The sequence below is a fragment of the Folsomia candida genome, unplaced genomic scaffold (genome assembly GCF_002217175.1).
Source record: "Folsomia candida strain VU population unplaced genomic scaffold, ASM221717v1 Fcan01_Sc001, whole genome shotgun sequence".
NCBI lineage: Eukaryota > Metazoa > Arthropoda > Collembola > Entomobryomorpha > Isotomidae > Folsomia > Folsomia candida.
Genome location: NW_019091193.1, coordinates 11,038,627 through 11,057,331, shown reverse-complemented (window position 1 = coordinate 11,057,331; position 18,705 = coordinate 11,038,627). Strand labels below are relative to the sequence as shown.

General features: G+C 36.6%; 5 protein-coding genes and 1 long non-coding RNA gene across 7 annotated transcripts; 3 read left to right on the top strand and 3 right to left on the bottom strand.

The window, feature by feature from the left end:
- Positions 1-119: 119 nt before the first annotated feature.
- On the bottom strand, positions 120-3,445 carry LOC118436463. Of its 2 annotated transcripts, XR_004835468.1 has the most exons (5): positions 2,347-3,445; positions 2,146-2,264; positions 1,897-2,058; positions 1,510-1,712; positions 120-1,418 (listed from the first exon to the last, which is right to left on the bottom strand). XR_004835468.1 is itself a non-coding variant. In XM_035854605.1 (4 exons), the coding sequence occupies exons 1-4, from the start codon at positions 3,251-3,253 to the stop codon at positions 1,593-1,595; spliced, it is 1,308 nt and encodes a 435-aa protein (XP_035710498.1). In that variant the 5' UTR covers positions 3,254-3,445; the 3' UTR covers positions 120-1,592. The 2 variants fall into 2 exon arrangements, 1 of the variants encoding a protein (XP_035710498.1); XM_035854605.1 differs by having other exon boundaries at positions 120-1,712.
- Positions 304-1,494, bottom strand: LOC118437329 (anhydro-N-acetylmuramic acid kinase-like). The gene is made up of 2 exons (XM_035856290.1): positions 1,419-1,494; positions 304-1,226 (listed from the first exon to the last, which is right to left on the bottom strand). Exons 1-2 carry the CDS (start codon positions 1,492-1,494, stop codon positions 304-306), a joined length of 999 nt encoding a protein of 332 aa, XP_035712183.1.
- Positions 3,446-4,047: 602 nt separating the features above from the next.
- LOC110863385 lies at positions 4,048-5,185 on the top strand. The gene is made up of 4 exons (XM_022112684.2): positions 4,048-4,314; positions 4,382-4,549; positions 4,616-4,768; positions 4,829-5,185. Exons 1-4 carry the CDS (start codon positions 4,255-4,257, stop codon positions 4,985-4,987), a joined length of 540 nt encoding a protein of 179 aa, XP_021968376.1. The 5' UTR covers positions 4,048-4,254; the 3' UTR covers positions 4,988-5,185.
- A 775-nt stretch (positions 5,186-5,960) lies between these two features.
- On the top strand, positions 5,961-7,265 carry LOC110863281. Its single transcript, XM_022112545.2, has 4 exons — positions 5,961-6,326; positions 6,457-6,684; positions 6,774-6,968; positions 7,039-7,265. The coding sequence occupies exons 1-4, from the start codon at positions 6,270-6,272 to the stop codon at positions 7,108-7,110; spliced, it is 552 nt and encodes a 183-aa protein (XP_021968237.1). The 5' UTR covers positions 5,961-6,269; the 3' UTR covers positions 7,111-7,265.
- Positions 7,266-7,552: 287 nt separating this feature from the next.
- On the top strand, positions 7,553-8,307 carry LOC118433493. The gene is made up of 3 exons (XR_004833409.1): positions 7,553-7,801; positions 7,880-8,038; positions 8,103-8,307. It is a non-coding gene; the product is annotated as an uncharacterized LOC118433493 (long non-coding RNA).
- Positions 8,308-16,989: 8,682 nt separating this feature from the next.
- On the bottom strand, positions 16,990-18,460 carry LOC110842172 (glutathione peroxidase homolog BsaA). Its single transcript, XM_022087885.2, has 6 exons — positions 18,200-18,460; positions 18,052-18,125; positions 17,909-17,973; positions 17,399-17,673; positions 17,260-17,301; positions 16,990-17,148 (listed from the first exon to the last, which is right to left on the bottom strand). Exons 1-6 carry the CDS (start codon positions 18,344-18,346, stop codon positions 17,110-17,112), a joined length of 642 nt encoding a protein of 213 aa, XP_021943577.1. The 5' UTR covers positions 18,347-18,460; the 3' UTR covers positions 16,990-17,109.
- Between the last annotated feature and the right edge of the window lie 245 nt (positions 18,461-18,705).

Here is an 18,705-nt window from a genome sequence, read left to right as displayed (position 1 = left end):
TCCAAGATCGGTTATTGACTCCTGAATAATCTGGCTCGATAGTATCGATGCATTGTCACAACAAGGTAACTATTGGGCGAGGCATGACATGCAATGATTAAAATCTCTTGTAAACAACCTTTTGTTTTATTCCATACTTTTATTAATAATTTTACAATCATCTGAACTACAGCTTCATCTTGCATAATGTATTACATACATAACACACCTGCAATACATACATACACAGATACGTACTCGATTACTATGGACTGTATTACTGACTACACTTAAGAGATATCGGTACATTGTGGTAATCATATTCTAACCAGGAAATGAGATTTTTCCCATTGATACACTTGGAATTCCTAACCGATCTCCAAAATTCGTTCGACCCCCGGCAACCAGTTCATTGGCTAACGTCGCAAATAAAATAGCTTCTTTAGCGTCTCCAGGTATTCCCAGTTCTTCAGTCAGTTTTATTTGAGTCTGACTTAACAAGTTTTGAATATGATCATACAAAACCGGATTGTGTACTCCCCCACCACTCGCAAAAATTTTGAATGAGTGATCTTCAACACAAACTTTATTAATCCCGTCTGCTATGACTTCTGCGGTGAATCGAGTCAAAGTTGCGACAATATTATTGTTACTAATGTTCGTAGTGGCGCTGCTAATCTGAGCATTTTGGATATAACTCAGGTTGAACAATTCTGGACCAGTTGTTTTTGGGAAAGGTGCACTAAAAAACGGATGACTTTTGAGTGCAGTCAGTAATAACATGTTCACTTGGCCTTGTTTGGCAATTTTTCCATCGTAGTCGCAATCTTGGTTGAAATGTTCTCTTGTAAATGTATCAATCATTGTGTTACCAGGTCCCAAATCTGTCGCAAATGCTTTCGTAGGATCCAAATCTCCGTAAAGGCAGGAAATGTTGCTAATTCCACCAATGTTTAACATTATCCGATTTTCCCCTTGTTTTGAAAATATGAAATAATCACCATATAACGCCAACGGTGCTCCTTCTCCACCAGCAGCGACATGCTTTTGGCGAAAATCTGATACAGTAAGAATTCCAGTTTTCACTGAAATATGATCCCCATCACCAACTTGCAGAGTAGAATTTGGTTCACCGCACATTCCATGGAATGATTTTGGAGCGTGATAAACTGTTTGTCCGTGACTTGCTATAAGGTCGACGTCGGTAGTTGGGATATTCCATTGTTGTAAACAATTAAGAACTATTCCTGCATGGAGATCACCGATCCAAGCATTTAAAATGCACAAATTTACAATTTTTTTCGCAAAAACATTTTTGATTTTTAGTTTTATTTCGGACGAGTATGGAACCGTTTCAAATTGTTTTAGTTGGACTTGAGTTGCAAGCCCAGAGTTTTTGAAGGTGCACAGTGCAACATCCAACCCATCCAAGGATGTACCTGACATTAAACCAATAATTTGTCGTTCTGATTTCTTTGAGATTTGAAACAGGATTTCAGAATTTGTCAGATTCATATTGGAGTTACGTACTATGTATTTACTGATGTACTAGGTGTAAGAATAGTAATATGCTTATATTGATATTAATAATTATGCACTGGACAAAGTTAACTTCAACCAATTTCTGTGCCGTTGATGGTACTCAGGATAAAACTGGTTCGACATGCTGGCGAGTGGAGTGATATTTGCAGTTGAACCAGAATCACGATGTATGTCATCGCTGTTGCCACCATCTAATAAAAATAAATGTCAAAACTTATTGCACGCTTATCCTTCATTAATCATATCTATCTACTATTTACCAGAGTAATATATGTGTACTCGTAACTTATAAAGCGTATTTGATTATGCAAACACATATAAATAATATGAATGACATGACATTTTGGTTTGACCCAATTAAAAAATCTCACGCACCCCAGATAGAAGTTTTTTATCCACATAAAAGAATCCGTATCCTGAAAGTTTCCAGTCGAAATCAATCACGTAATTAACAAGTTTCACGGTGAACTTGTGATTCGAGTCAGTTTCCTCCATAAGAGCGATAATTTTCGAAAGCTGCTGTTTGCGCTCATTCATCTAAAATTGCAATTAAGCGATGAAAAACCAGCACTAGATTCACGTATGTAGGTTATGACCATCTATCATCACTTTTTCCCGTCATACCTTGTCTACGACATATTGTCCCACAAAGACAAGTCCAGCATGAATGAGCTGCTGGATAACATTCAGGTAGTTATCCAAAGCAAAAAAACCTCCCAACTTGTTGATTAGTAGTTCATGGGCTGAATTTCATTTAGTAATACGGATGATCATGTAAAGATGTGTTTAATTATGGTTAAATTACATTTATGATTGCTATTTTACCTCCAGAAACACCTCGAAAAGTTTCAACAACAATCACGACCAGAGCTAGTGGAGCTATGATCTTGTTACCCTCCTCAAACAGTGTTCGTATGCCTTCAAACTTGTTTAACAAAATTTCCTTTGACAAAGGCGAATGTAGAAAATTTAGTTTCTTCGAATTTGCATCTCTCACTATCACAAATTCTTTTGAAAATAATGTATTTTTGTTTTTAAAATTTAAAAATTCTTCCAACTCATTGCAAAAGTCGCAATAAATCATACCAAGGTAAAAAGAGATGTAGATAACTAACGCAAAAGCCACATTCGTCGACGCCATGGAGGCCATATGCCCAAAGAATGCACTAAGAATTCCAGATAGCACTTTCCCAAAAATAAAAAACCACGGAGGGGAATCTGCTGCTCGTGATTTACTTCGCACAGCCAAGACAAAAAGTCCAGAAGATGAAATTACCAGAATTCCAGAAATACAGACAAAGAAAACTGCCACTCTCCATGCTACCCTCCATCTGAAATACTCATTTTTGATGGGATAAACATAAAATGCACCAAGAAGTTTAGCCAACTTTTTTGCACGAATAAGAAATATTACTCTGACTGTCCAAAACGCTCCAAATGTCACAATAAACATCAAGGCGTGTAGCTGCTTTGCTAGCAAATTTACAGCCAACCCGTCAACCAACTTTGTCTGTCGACTAAAATCTATTAAAAGTACATGCTGCACACATAGTACAATGAGTGACCACACCGATATCCAAGACTTCCAAGAGTTGAAAGATGGGGGATCTCTCCATGGGGGACTTAACTGAAGGAAACCTAAAATCCACCCTAACCAGATGCAGGAAAAGAATCCAAAGGACTTCATGATGCAACTAACTTTAGTCTTAAGTTCGAAACTGGTTTTATGCATTGTGTCACACAAATGAAGTGGGCAGATTATTAATTGTGTCGTTAATGAAGCAAACAATTTTCAAATTAATCATGTTCTTGATATGAATAGCTTCTTATTTCTGAATGTTCCTGTGCATATGTACTTTCATACATATTTATCATAATAATGAATAGTCTTCCTCCAAATTATGACAGTTTGATAATAAATCTTCAAAGACAGAACTAATGGAACAAAAATTGAGTCTAATGGAACATTAGTCATTTTAGTGGTTACCCGGAATGCAAATGTACATATGTATGTGAGAGTTATGTATTTACATATATTGGTGTACTCTATTGCAAGATTATTGTGCGAGAGATATTTGACTTATTTCTGTAACATTGCATGCATGCATATGTAGAAACTGATTTGACCAGTATGCAGTACTGTATTATTTTATTATTGTTTTCTCTTATCACAAAATTATTTAGAACGGGGTTAACCATTCATTTAAGCCAGCATTAGGTTTTCTTATTCAAGCAAATTTCACTTGGGACTGGAAAAATAAATTAAATGTCAAATTATTTTTGAAAATGAATTGAAGCTACAGCTATATAAATATGAATAAAAGAAGGAAGTAATAATAATTATGTATGTCGAAATCGATGACTGATGTTTTTGGTGATCACATCAAAATGTTGTTGCATTGCATTATTAGTCATACCGGTCGGTAAAACGTTATCATCGTATTTTGGGTTATCTTGCAGATAAGATAAATGCCGGATACTGACTCGCATATAAACCGTGTAATGACTTCATCGTACCACACCTTATGAATCAATAACGAAGCATTGTACAAACAATATTAGATTGCTGGTAACCTTATTTCGCTGTGTCCAAAACGCTTATGGTGCACGGCTGCCATTTTCTTGTATACCAGTTATTTGTTGAATCTGTTCACACATTGTGAATGTGTAAACCCAGTGAAAACATATTTTTAAAAACGGTGTCAATAAAATTTAAGCGTCTGAGAAAAAATAATGGCTGTCAACGGATCCTACGCCGGGACTGCACCTGGCTTTTTTAAAATTCTTCACATTGTAAGTACCTTTTTGTCAGGATTATAACAGACCGCCTCATTATGGTAATTACTTAAATATTTTATAGATCTTTGGGGCCATCGCCATTGGATGTGGTAGTCAGTACGACTCTGAATTTGTATTCGAAAGAGTATTCTTATGGTCAGCAGTAACGTGCTTTATCCTTTCAATTGTATACCTTCTGGGCCATTTGATGTCTAAGAGTTTGGCACAAAGTTCGGCTGTGAAAGGATTTGTAAGAATTTTTGGCTTGTGCAAATCGTGGAAAATATTGTGCAGATTTTAATATGTATTTATGTAGGATGTGGTGTATCATATCTTGGCAGGAATATTACTTCTTGTCGGAGGAAGCTTGATGATTGCTTCAGTAAAGAAATATGATAAACAATATTGTGACCCAAATCCATGGGGTGTGTCGTGCCAAGAACGCAAAAGTGTTAAACTGGCTGGCGGGGTGAGCATTATTATAATTATCCAGTTTATTTGTATCAATTACCCATTATTCAAATTTCAGTCGTTCTCGATTATAAATGGAATATTCTATCTGATTACCGTTGCACTGATTGGGATGCAAAAGAAAGAGGATCCAGACATTAATTGGGATACAAGGATCAGGGGATATCAAGCTGCGTCTGCAAAGGAAAAGACCCCCGTTAGTGAACCACGAGAATAAGCAACATTTAGGAAAAGGAACGGATTCAGATAATGATAAAATATTTAAGAATTTTGTACAAAGTTTATTTTCAATTGATTTTTCACATAATATTATAATTAATTTTATGAGTTCAAGTACATTGACAAAATGACAAAGTTATGATTTTAATTTATGAAATAATAAATAAGTAAACCTAAGGGTTATTTTGAATCCACAGCCTTTTAATTGAAATCACATTGCTAAATATATTGAAATCACATAACTTGAATTTCCAGTGCTTTAATTAAATTTAAAAAACTAAAACTGAAATCTGCCCAACTTTTCAAAATCATGCATTTTACTCAATGTAAAAAATGGCTAGAAATTTTAGAAAAACTTCGTTATTTCTTTAAAACCTTGTACATATAAATCTTGTGTCTAAAGTTGTGTTTGGCTATTCTAGAGCGTAGCCCGTCATACCAACCACTGTGTTTCGAACACTATTAGAAATCCAGTATCCTAATAATACAGAGCGGTATTCATACGACTAAGGACCGTGATGGGAGCTCGGTATTAACGTTTAATATACCCGTATCAAATTTTTACGGACCGGTATAATTTTAATACCGAGAAATCAATACCTGCGGGACTGTAGTAATAATTCTAACAGTGAGGTAATCGCAAAATGCCTTAAGTCTCTCTGGTTAGAAGAGCGAGGGATGGTATGATTTGACTGAGGAGTCACCATCTTATTTTTTGCATATCAATAAATACATAAGTTATGAAAATCCTCCTTAAACCTAAAAGTAGCAAAGTACGTGCATATACAAACGTGGTATAGTCAATATCTATTTACCAGTACGTGGAAAAACATTGCTTATGTTTGTTACAATAAACGTAAATAGCGTTTGCACGAGATTTTGTGCTACAATGAATGGTTGCAATATGAAAGTGAGATACATAATTTTTGCATAAATACATACGCACGCATACTCGAGATGAGTACATTTGGCAGAAGTTTTGTTATCTTGGGGTGTCCTGTCCAGCTTATCTTAACATATCAATGCCATATACTCGTGACAAGAATGATGGCAAAGTTGATGCGAATTTTCATATTGCAAGCACACAAATGGTCACACTTGTATGGATCTGCTGACTATCTGCAGCAGGTGTATTTTCCATCTAATTATATATTTATATAGTTATCTGCGAATTACTTTGCATATTATTACGAACAGACAAAGTGACAAATTAAAATGAAAACCTTCAGTTGAATTTATAACAAAATCTCGTAAGAACTTGGTGAAAATAACTTTGCAAAATGTCAAATTTGGAGTACATTATTACCCGGCCTGGAATTTTTAAATTGACCACCGTTGTAAGACCCCTGCCGATATTATTCATATTTTTACTCAAAACATATTTGATATTTGCTATTTTGTACGATGCCGTCCAAAATGCTAATGCCGAATTAATTGATTTGTTTATTACTATTTATTACTATTTAGGTGTTAGGGATTGTGTCCTTTACCTTGGCATCTTATTCATACGCTGATTCTCCTTATACGGAATTTTATGGAAATCAGACTCGACAGGGAGTCAATACTTTACCAGGAACTGAACTCGAATTGTACAATCTGACCGTATCCGGTGCTTTCCTTGGAATATCTATCGCATACCTCGTCTTGTATGCATTCATCTATGAGTTGTGTGAAAGTTCAATAAACAGGAAGTTGGTAAGACGTCAAAGTATTTTCATGAATATGTTGAACTCACATAAATTCCCGAACCTTAAATTACTTACATTTTATGTTACTATTTTCAGGACACCGCTTATCATATGGCGGGGGCATTATTAATATTTGCTGGTGCTTGTGTAAAATTGTTCTCGGCCGTGGAAATTGAAGACGAAGGTTGTTCTATTTTTGAAGCAATTTCGGCAGGACCAATTCCAAGACAGAAGGTTCTTACATCCCCAGAGTTTTTCTGTCACCATTTTGGGGAGAAAATAGTCAGCGCAGTAAGAACTTGTGTATTTTCACGTATTACTTAATGCCATTTAGATTATATGATGGTTTATTTCATTACAGGGATTCGCTATGATAAACTCTGTACTTTATGCTCTAACTGGTTTCATAGTTTTCACGACCAAAGATCTCTAACATACCAAAGTAATTTTTATTGTGTATGCTAAAGTCAATAGTTGACTATGGCTTGGCGTGGGAATTGGTTGTATTGATTTTGACACGTATTATAGATAGGAAATAAACATTTGATGGGCTAAATAATAAATTGAACGGATGTTTAAGTTTACGAATTTACTTTCACTTTACTGCGCTCATCTTCAAGCTCCGAGTCAAACAATGTATGTAAGAAATAAAATCTTTAGCTTAATCAGTCGTTAATCGGCATCAGTTGTCCTAGGGCTTGCACACCAATACCATAATTTTACATACTAGTTTTGTACTCCTGATGTATTCAGGGAAGCATGGACAGTAACCTAATTAAATATCTATACAGTATGGAGAATGTCAAGGGTACTACGAGTTGCAGCTATCTGGGGACGGCTCCAGGAATTTGTAAACTTGCAACCATCGTATGTAGTCGTACAACAGTTCTCCAGTGCATTATAAAAACTTAAAGTGGAGTTTTCTTAATTCTTTCGTCTAGATATTGGGAGCAATTTCAGTTGGCGTAGGAAGCTTTGGACACTTTGAATCATTCTACATTTGGCAAATAAAGGAGGAAGCGTTTCTTTCGTCTACGGTTTCATGTTTGGGAATTTCGTTATTCTATTTTCTCGCAAATTTAAGCAGTTTGAAATTACAAAATAGCAGTGCTAACAGGATATTCGTAAGTTAATTTAGTTACACTTACCTAGTTTATATAAACAAAATTCATTTTAAATTTATAAAACAACATTATGCACAGGGCATTGTTTTCCATTTGCTAGCTGGAGTTTTGCTTATGATTGTTGGAAGTTTGACAATTGAATCGACTGTAGAAATTGATCGAAAAATTTGTAGATTGTATCCGTTGTGGCCATATTCTGTTCAATGTCAATTATACACAGAAAAATTGGTGGCTTCCGTAAGTTAAATATTATTTAAATATTTCAAGTTGCAAGTGCTTACATTACAACTCGTCATTGCAGATAATTGCAGTTGTGAATGGGTTATTGTACGCAATTTCCGCCCTACTCATTTTTGCTACGTAATGAGATGACGCAAGGAATAATCGGAAACGAAGATGTGCAAAATGAATCTTCTCGCTTTTTTGCGGATGTTTATTTTTGTGCAGTGTCAATTATACAAATTTATAGCACTTTCTTGCTCGCAATATATCATTTATTATAAGAATTTGATTATTGGTTTTTCTCAACGAATTCTGTAATAGAATGCACAAACATTTAGATACATACCCTTCATCCATGCAGGATTGCACTTTTATAGAAATTGAGAATTCTGAGAAACTACGCCACTGTCAGTCTCCAATTCCCCCGCTAGCATACGTAAAATTCTTCGTAGTTTCTCAGAATTCTCAATTTCTGTAAAAGTTATAGACCTTTCCCACCTCACATACATATGCAAATCTTGTTGAATACACGTTATTAAACCTCATTAGTACCTTTGACGACATAGCAAATCTTTTCAGCGGCTTGCAGTGCCATTTTTTAAAGAAATATCGGCGTGTGTCACTAGTCTTGTAGAAGTGTCGGACCAAGGAAGACACTTCACTGAAACAAAACTCCTTATTGCATCTCGTTCATTTTGTTCAACAATTGCTAAACGTTTGCAGAATGCGGTTATGTTGATGCCAATAACTCTAACCATAATTATGTTTGTTTCTACATCGTCATAATTAACAAAAGCATGTTGACTGTTGTTGTTAATCATTTTGGCAATTATTTTGGCATGTTCGTGATCATCTCTGAAACGATCTATCATGTGATCCAAACAATATAATCCTGCTCCCACAAGAATTCATGGCTGCCGCAGACCTCCTCCGATGCCTTTGCGAAGTCTTCTAGCCCTTTTCCAGACATATTACTAAACATGTATTTACGTATAATTTGGTATTATGTAGCTTACATAAAAGTATGCTCTTTTCAGCTTCAGCTTGTAAACTTGAGAACCCACCTTCCCCATCGGAGTTCTTCGGTTGGGCTAATAAACCGGTACAAGTGTAAGACGTAGTACTCCAAAATCTTCCAAGCCTTCTCTGCCGATTGGGGTATTGTAACAATTCTGGAACGATCCTTCGGGGACTAGAGTTGTAATTCGACTAGTTTTAGGAACCCAGCGGGATGAAATTTGAACTACATGAGCTATAAAGCATCAAATCGTATAGCTTTAGTCTACAGTATACTTTTTGGGTGGCTATGATGAGGGATCTTCAATACGTTAAATTTGATGGAAGAAATCACTCAATCCTCTTACTATAACCAGGTAACCTTGGGCAGGCCACGGAACACGGTGCATGGTTTCTATTTCTTGTAAGCTGAGACATGGTGAGTGAGTTGAGGCGCTTCGCGCTGGCCTCACGTCACCCCACCATGTCTCATCTTACGAGAAATAGAAACCATGCACCGTAAATTTGTTGGCCGGCCTGCCCAAGGTTAGCTGGCTAGGGTAATACTCCTAGGTTCTATCTGGCTTCCTCCCGTGCACCACGTATCTCTCTCGCTCAGCAACTGGACTCTCTTCTCTTCCATCTGGGTCGCGGGTGTGCCAGGGCCAGGGCAAGTAAAGCACTACTTTGTCCTATGCTTATATCATTGGCGACCAGTAAATAAAACATAAAAGCTAAGCCGACGTCCTCCCAAACCAGTGAAACTCGGTGATTGGCTCTTGTTGTTTTTGGCTGCACACTTAAAAATATTATGTTGGATTCTATAATATTGAACGCATCGAGATAATCGATATCGGTTTGCGGCATCATATTTACGACCTCGGGGGGAGGATCCTCTTAACTCAATCACAACCCAGCTCACACCCAGGGGGTGTGGTCGGGGAAAAATGAGATTTTCACTGAAATTGAATCTATGCATGAGATACTGTGAAATTTAGTCATTCTGAGTTGTGCCGCACCCCCTCGGCACCAGAGGGTGTGGTCTGGTCATAATGAAATTTTGACTCAAACACTTCAAGTGTCTCATCTATAGATCCAATTTGAGTAAAAATCAAAACGTCTCAAAGTTTCTAAAAAGATCACAAAATAATAGATTCAAATGTTTTTTATTTTAGGAAAATGCCAGGCAGAGGTGTGAAAATTTTTTTTTAGAAGACCCGGAAGTCCGTCAAGAGGAAAAATGATGACAACGACGGCGACGACGACACTAGAACGACGACGGGGCCGGGTCTTGGAGCTGCGGGGCGAGGTCGAGGTCGAGGTGGAAGTGGTGGACGAGGTCTAGGACGTGGTGCAGTTGTCGTCGACCCCATCCTGCCGCCCCCCATTGCTGATCTTCCCGCTTCTCCTTCAGATAAACAGGATGGCGACGGTGACGAGGACGGCGACCAGGATGGTGTCGAGATTGAGGTGGACCAACAGACGGTAAAGATCGTTCCAACTCCAATGTCAGTTGTCGTTGCTTCCTATTTCCCCTCCCCTGCATCGTCTTCTGCATCCGTCGCTGTTGCTGCTGCCGGTGATGTCTTACCTGGACGGCAAGCTGGATTTGAAAAAGAGGAAACACCAGCGTCCGCTCCGATGACACTAGGGATGACTGTTTTCCTTAAATACTTGAATGGTTTGATAAGTCCGACCGGCTGCCTTGATGCGGGAAAGTGGAACTACAAGTTCACAAGTGTTGAAGAAGTCGAAGGGGTTTTAGAGTCAGTAGTGCTGTTTGTGTCGGCACACCCTAGACAACAGGGAATCAAGTTATTCGGTGATGAAAATTTGGCCATGTGGAGGATACTGGGATCCGAGTCAACTTCACCATTCTTCACTTCCTTGTCTTCCACGGTACGGAACAATCTGGTCACCAAATGTGCAAAGTTATCCGAAATTTTGAAACCCAAGTAAGTCACCCTGGAATTTCTCCAGTGTTTGGCCTTTGTGGTTCATTATCTTATGAGGCGAGGCAGCAACCCTTCTCAGACTTCAAAGGACAAGAATCGTGATGCCATCGTCTCTGAAATCAAGTCCCAGGTTCTTGTGTTCCAAGAAAAAATGCTTGCCGGCGAAAAATTCGTTTATAAACTGGAATTGGATTTCGAGAGGCTCAAGATTTCTGAAAACTGTTTTCCTGGAGCAAAGAAACGTATATACACACATAAATATATGGACAATACAATTCTTCAGATATTTGTCATTTTGCTTTGATTACTTGAAATATATCTAAAGTCATCTAATTTATCGAATATCTATGCAGGTTCAACCCCGACACTATCTTGAAGGATATCACCACCGCACGAGATGACGACCCCGCCAGCATTACCCCCCAGGCCCTTTGCAGAAAAACCAAGTAGGCTCCATCTGCAAGGTAATCGAGAACCTACACGAAGATGTCCAGGTGTTCAAGGCAGGGGTCAAGAAAGTTGGCCAACTTGCGCAGGCAGCCCAGAAAGCACAGCAGACCTTCTATGCCATCGTCTCGGAGCTGAAGAGAGAACATTGCAAGGTATCGGGGGTCTCATCCGACCTGAATCGCCGAGGACATGTGCTGCTGGTCATCGATGAAGTCGCATCCTCAGATGTTCAGAGGTCAGAGATACTGGATTTTTGTCCCTATGTGAGAAGCATCCCGAAGTCTATGACGAAATCCTCGCCAAAATTTCCACCACCCTCAAACCCCCGACACCCCAAGGGAGCCAGTCCTCATTGCCAAAGGAATAGGAGTGACGATGTGATGATAATTATTCTTTTCTCCGATCAATATAAAAACTATTTTGTTATTTGCTACCGCTTTTATAGCAATTATATTGTGTTTACGCTTTACTTACTTTTACTGTGTAGATTAACTATTATATTATCAAATTTTGTACACAACTAATTAATTATTTTAATCATAATTTGTGTATGATTTGTATTGGCTTTTGGTTTGAATGGATGCTCACATCAATTAATATAGAGCCCAAGTATTATTTACAAATATGTATTTAGGATTTCGTATTAAGTCAGGTTAGGGAAGCTATTATGAGACGGTCGCCGTTTAGTTTTTTTATATATAAACTTCTGTATAATATAATACCACGTCCATTGTTTTTAATAAATGCACCAACTATTATTAATACAAGATTTATCCATGCCTTTGATAACTTCGCTTATTTTCATACGTAATTACTGATATCCGAACATACTTGTTTAGCATTCATAAATTTATGCTCTTGTAACATGCCATGCATCTCTACCTACATAATTACGAAATTTCTTTTCATTCTATACCCATTTTTTCCCAAGTTACTACTTACACAAGTTTGCGAACACATATTTAACCTTTGCATTCTAGATTAACAACACAAAGAAATACATAATAACCAATTAAGCTATTTTTAAATCCATCAACACCTTTCCCAGACAGATGCATATAGTCATAACTTCGACCAATTTTTCTAACAGACAGAAAATCAAAATTTCCCAGAACTGATTATACAATTCGATTCTACATTAGGTACACTACTCAAATCCATAAAGGTGAAGCCATTTTTTTTACAATCATAACCCAAAATTCAAAGCCCATTCATTTTACAATGCCATATGCATAACCGATTTCAAATGTATACCATTGGGGCAAAGCTCAGCCCCCTGGGGTCCTGAAAATATCCTAATTGCCGACTTACTGAATAAATCCCATGTTCTTGACGGGGTAAACTACTTGTTGTTTAACTAGCAAGTCCGCAATAAGACTAGTTTCTACAACCTAGGAGAATGAAGTTGGTACCCACTGCCCTCCTGCTTCTACCAGTGGGGTAAGTTTGAATTCCATGGGTTGTCGAACCCAGCCTTATTGCCGCCTTGCTGATTAAACTTCATATAGTTTACACCCTAAATATCTTGGAATTTATTCAGCATGTCGACAATAAGGATAGTTTCAGGACCCCAAGTGGCTTTAGTTTCCACGACTGGTAGAAGCACGGAGCCATTGGGTACCAATTTCATCCCCCTAAGTTCCTGAAACTATCCTTATTACTGACCGTTGAATAAATATTTTGCGATAAATTTAGCACTTTTGGTGTGTTTAGAAATATATGTATCTGTTCATATAGCTCTAATATTTGCCCAATTTACTGTAATAAAAGTAAAACAAATCCCTCAAACTGGTTTACTTTTACATTATACCATCATATTAAAACCAGGGGACAAATCCATTTTTTTATACGGCTTTCTTAAATTCATCAAGTGAGTTGCTAATTCAATCGAAGGATCTCTAGGGTGTAAGCTACATGGAATTAAATCAGCAGTTCGGCAATTAGGATAGTTCCGCCGCCTCAGGGTGTCGAAATTTGCACACGAAATATGGTATACTAAATATGGTATACCCAATATTACGGATGGGTATAAAAGGACCAGAAAACTTGAGACTGTCTCCACGCTGGTTGTGCTCAGAAAATTGCACTGTCCACGAACTTTAAACAAATACTTATTGAAAACTACTTTTACGGTAATTTCGCACACAATTTCTCAAAATTTCCTTGAACAATTGAACAATTCTGAACTTGAACTTGAACAATTCTGTAGTTCCAGAAAGCAAGCAAGTCCAGTTAAATGAATTTAGTGAAAAAAGTGAGAAATGTAATTTAAAATAAACCATCGTTAAAAGAAGGGTAATTACAACTTTAAATTTGCATTTCCTGATGAAGATATAGCTAACAACGAAACCGGTCGCGTCTATTAAACGGATTTGTCACACTGGTTGGATTTGTGTTCCCTTATTTATACAAAGTTACCCAAAATTGCTCAAAATTTCTCAAAAGTTCTCAAAAGTTTTACTTTCAAGAGTTTATAAAAGGTTACAAAACTTCACAAAACATTAAATTCAATAGTTATGATAATAAATAGTTATGATAATTTACTTAGAAATCTTAATGTGTATTCCTTCCTTGCTAGCATTAAACCTAGTAAAGCCCGGTATATGGCTGAAGGGTGAGAGACTTGTGGATGAGGTCCAGTAGAAAAATTGTAAACTTTCGAATTTTTGTTAATAAATACATCGAAATATTTTTGAGTGTGCAGATTTAGGCTATTTCGGCTATATTTTTGACGATTTTTAAAAAATTCCTGCGGCCAAACGAGGCGTGACGTCATCTAATCTCTTGCTGGAGGTGACACCCCTACATGGATAGCGTCGTTTGAGATATCTACGAAACCATAAATCAGGTCGCGCACTGCGCCACAGGGTCGCAAACTGGGCGTAGAATGCAAAATTTCGGTGTTTGGAGGCCGATAACTTTGCTCTCGAGCGTCGTACGTTGGTGTAACTTATATGAATTTGGGTTAGCTTTCAAAGATCTATCGAATGCAATAGTTTCCAAAGCCACACCCCCTCAAATGGAGATAACTCCTCCCCCAGGGGGTGTGGTTGCACTACAGTCATGTAATTTGTGTCATCCGTCCCCAAACTACCTCATATGCATAAATAGCTCAAAAAAAGTCATAACATAATTTATGCCAATTCCTACCATAAGGCGGCCCCATTGTGCTCCCTAATCATAAACTCTATATGATTAGTTGTGTTTGATTTAATTCATGAAGCGTGTCTTGATTGCAATTCCACTTTCCCTAGATTCATTTAGGTTTTTGATGTGATTTTTTTGGTACAATTGTATATGCAATTCTAATATTCGTTATTCAAGTGTCTTTCCAAATTCATTGCATACATTGAACAGATGCAACTAGTGTTCTACCATTGATGATATAAAACCATAAGCCATTTACTAAACACAATGCGTACTATCAGGAACCTATTTACCAGCGTATTTATCACCAAATAAGTAAATAAATATAAGGTAAAAATATAAAAGTTAGTGTATGGTTAATACGCTCCAAGTAAGTATGACGTAAGATTGTACTTACTCAAAATCGTATTTTAGCGAAATTATGTATTTACTAGTAACTGACTCAAAAGTTAAAGATTGTTTGACAACACTCAATTTGCATTAAATGGGACAAGATAATTCTCACACTTCACATGACATATCGCAAATAATTAAGAAACATGTGCGATATTTCGAGTTACTAGTACATATAATGAAAAGAGGTATGCATAGAATGTCAACCCAAATATAATTATTAGGTTTCACGCTATATTTTATTATACATGGATAGACCTGTTTCATGGTTGGTCATAAATTGAGAATTCTCGTCTCCTTCATACATTCACATTTGTTACAAATGCAAATATTATTTACAAGTTTTGTAAATAATCTCATCAGATTTGTATAAAATTAAAAATAAACCGTAGTAATGTTAGAAGTAGCTCACCCTGGAATAATGATTAGGATATAGTTTTGCACCATTGGTGCAAAATAAGCGGACAAAATGGATGCATAATTTTCATATAATTTTGCACCAATGGTACAGAATAAACGGGGAATAACAGAAATTTGATATAATGTTGCACCAATGGTGCAGCCGAAATGGTTAAAATTGGGACTTAATTTTGACACGATTTCAAGGTTAATTTATGTCCGCGAAGGCTATCTAGAACTTTCAGTCAATCCTAACCATTGGTGCGGAATACATCGATTCCTCTAATTATTTCGCACCATTTTGCGTTAACGATTGTTTGATACCAATTGTGCTACAAATTATGATTAAAATGGTCGTGGGACTTATTAATTAGCATCAATTGATGCAAAAAACTCGTGAACAGACAGACAGACGGACAGACAGACAGACAGACGGACAGAGGAATTCAATAGCTCTCATGCTACGCAGGGTGAGCTAATAAAAGCTTTTTCCTCCCCACATTCTGCACCATTGGTGCGTAGGGCATCCCTTCTCCAATTATTTACTATAAAATTTGTATATTTTAGCGTCAATGGAGGAGAATAATGGAATAAGTAGAACTGAAATCTGACATGATTTTGGGGGGAAATAGATGGCCCAATTGTTACGCATAATTAATTTTTGGGAGGAAATAGATGGCACAATTGATACGCATCATTTTTAATAACCAATTGCTCCGTACTAACGGTGCTACTTATTCCAAAATTATAGTCCTATCTCGATCTATTTGCTGAATTAACTTGCACCATTTGCGTACGGATTGTTTGCTACATATGGTGCTCCTCAGTCCTGCAATAATGGAGCAGGGACTTATTAATTAGCATCAATTGATGCAAAAAGGTCGTTAACATACAGACGGACGGACGGACAAGAGGAATTCAATAGCTCCCGTGCTACGCAGGGTGAGCTAATAAGTTACGCTCGATCATTGCCCCATATTAATATATGTAATATCCAAACTATTGGAAATGCTGCGTTTAAGTCATATACAGTCGGTTCGACTGACCATGAGTCGAACGGTTCAGAAAAATTACGTACAAAGAAGATTATATTTTGTAGAAGGAAAAATCATGACTTGAACTGAGGATCCTGAGATGGGCAAGTCATGGATTTGAGTTAGATTATGAATATCTAAGTTACAGAGAATTGAAGGTTATGTATGATAGATGTCTGGAATTCAGTAGTGTTTGGCAAACAGTTAAACCACCTACATGGTTCAGGCAAATGAGATTTAAATAATATAATATTTAAAATGTTTATATGCCTCTTAGGTAATTATAAATAACCCGAAGCTTCAATATTTATTAATTTATGTAACAGTACTAGTCAAAGTAATATGGAGTGGCATACATATCAAATGGCTCAATATAAATATTTGCACCAAGCAGGGGTACTTAGAAGTCAATCGCGAAAAGAAATTCAACCAGTAAGAGTATAAAAATTTTACAAATTAATTTTTACAGTTTTTTTACAGTTTTTTTTGTTTCAGCAGCCAAATGAAAGTAGGATTAATTGTATGCTACCAACTTCCTTTAGGGCACTTTTTGGGAATCCAGGGTTGATGACAATCAATGCTTCACTAGCGATACATTTTGGTTCATTTATTGAAATTTATTGAAAACAATCATGACGAGTCTAATTTAAACCAATAAATTGAATTTAAATTTAACTTTGTACATAGCTGCTTTGTGCACAGTGGAATATTCTTATGATTTGAATGCCTCAATAATATCTTTCTCCATCGCCTGCAATAAATTAGAAACAAATCACATTTCATTAATGTTCATTTATGGGTTCTCATAATTATAGTTATAAAGCTATTTAAATATGCGATATGAATGACATCGTTTAAATACCTTGGGGTTTGTATTTGGAGCGTATCTTTTTAAAACATTTCCCTAAAATTTATTTTTAGATATAAAAATAAATTGATATTTACAGTTATTGGTACTGATAAATGAAAAAGTAATTATCGAATTATGAGTTAAAAAATACCTTTTTGTCGACCAAAAATTTGGTAAAATTCCACTTTACCAACGTAGTTCCCAAGATTCCACGTTGTCTGTCCTTCAACAAAGTCCATAACGCGTGCGTGTTGTCCCCGTTTACATTTGATTTACTTGCGAGGTTGTATCTAACATCATATTCTTTGACAAATTCCTTTATTTCTGTTTCTCCCAAAGGTTCCTGCGATCCGAACTGGTTACACGGAAAGGCCAAAATTCTCAAACCTTCGTTCTCCGAATATTTGTCATACAGTTCAGTCAGTTCTAATTTTTAGGAGAAAATTCGAATATTTAAAAAAATGCAACAAAAACCTAACGTTCAGTTTGATCGAGTTAAGAAGACTATTAGAGATTATTGGTAAGAATAAGAATTATTAGCATCGTTTGTCATATACTTATTTGGAGCTCATTGAATAAGTATAATGTTAGGGTGATTAAAGTCTCTACAAACCCTGGGCTAAAAATTATAAGTGATACATAATAAATATTTACAAGATACCTTTGTAATTTACACAGGTGAAACCGCATTTCGAGGCGACGTTGACGACAATCAGGACATGTCCTCTGTAATTCATATGTATACATTATTGAAACCTGAAATCTGTTGAAAAATAACATTATCCTGAAACGTATCATTATTACCTGTATTGTTCCATGGACTGCTCATTTCCATCAATGTCGACATATTTAATGTCATAAATGCTCTTAGCATCTGCCTAAGAACACAGTAGATGAATGAATATACATGAATATTTTCAATATTGCATCCAAATATTATTTTGCCCTTTACCATTATAACTTCCTCTCCTTTACTGTAATCGGTAGTAAGGTCAGGCTTAAGAGTTGCAGAAATGGACACAGATCTCCAGTAATAACCACCCAAAAATATTGATACAATCGGAGTCACAACCGACAACCACTTCAAGACGGGGTGCATATGACTCCTTTCAAATAGCGAACCTTTGAGAGGACAAAAACGAGGTGATGCAATGCAATGTATTAAACTTAATAACAATGTGCTTCAATTAGTTCATGACATGGAATGACAAAGTGAAATTGGAAGCTTTGCCTTTGCCTCAAACATAATTCTTCATACAGAATCTCATGTTTCTCAACAAACCCCTGTGAGTATTTCTTATGATTAGATTGTCGTTGAATGTACGTACTTTTATGAGACTAATACTTCGATTATTTAACGCTATTTCTACATGTTTCGAAGTGCATATAATACTATGAACTAATGCGACCGGCTTGATAGAGATAAAAATAAAAACGAAACTCAGCGGAGGTTTAATT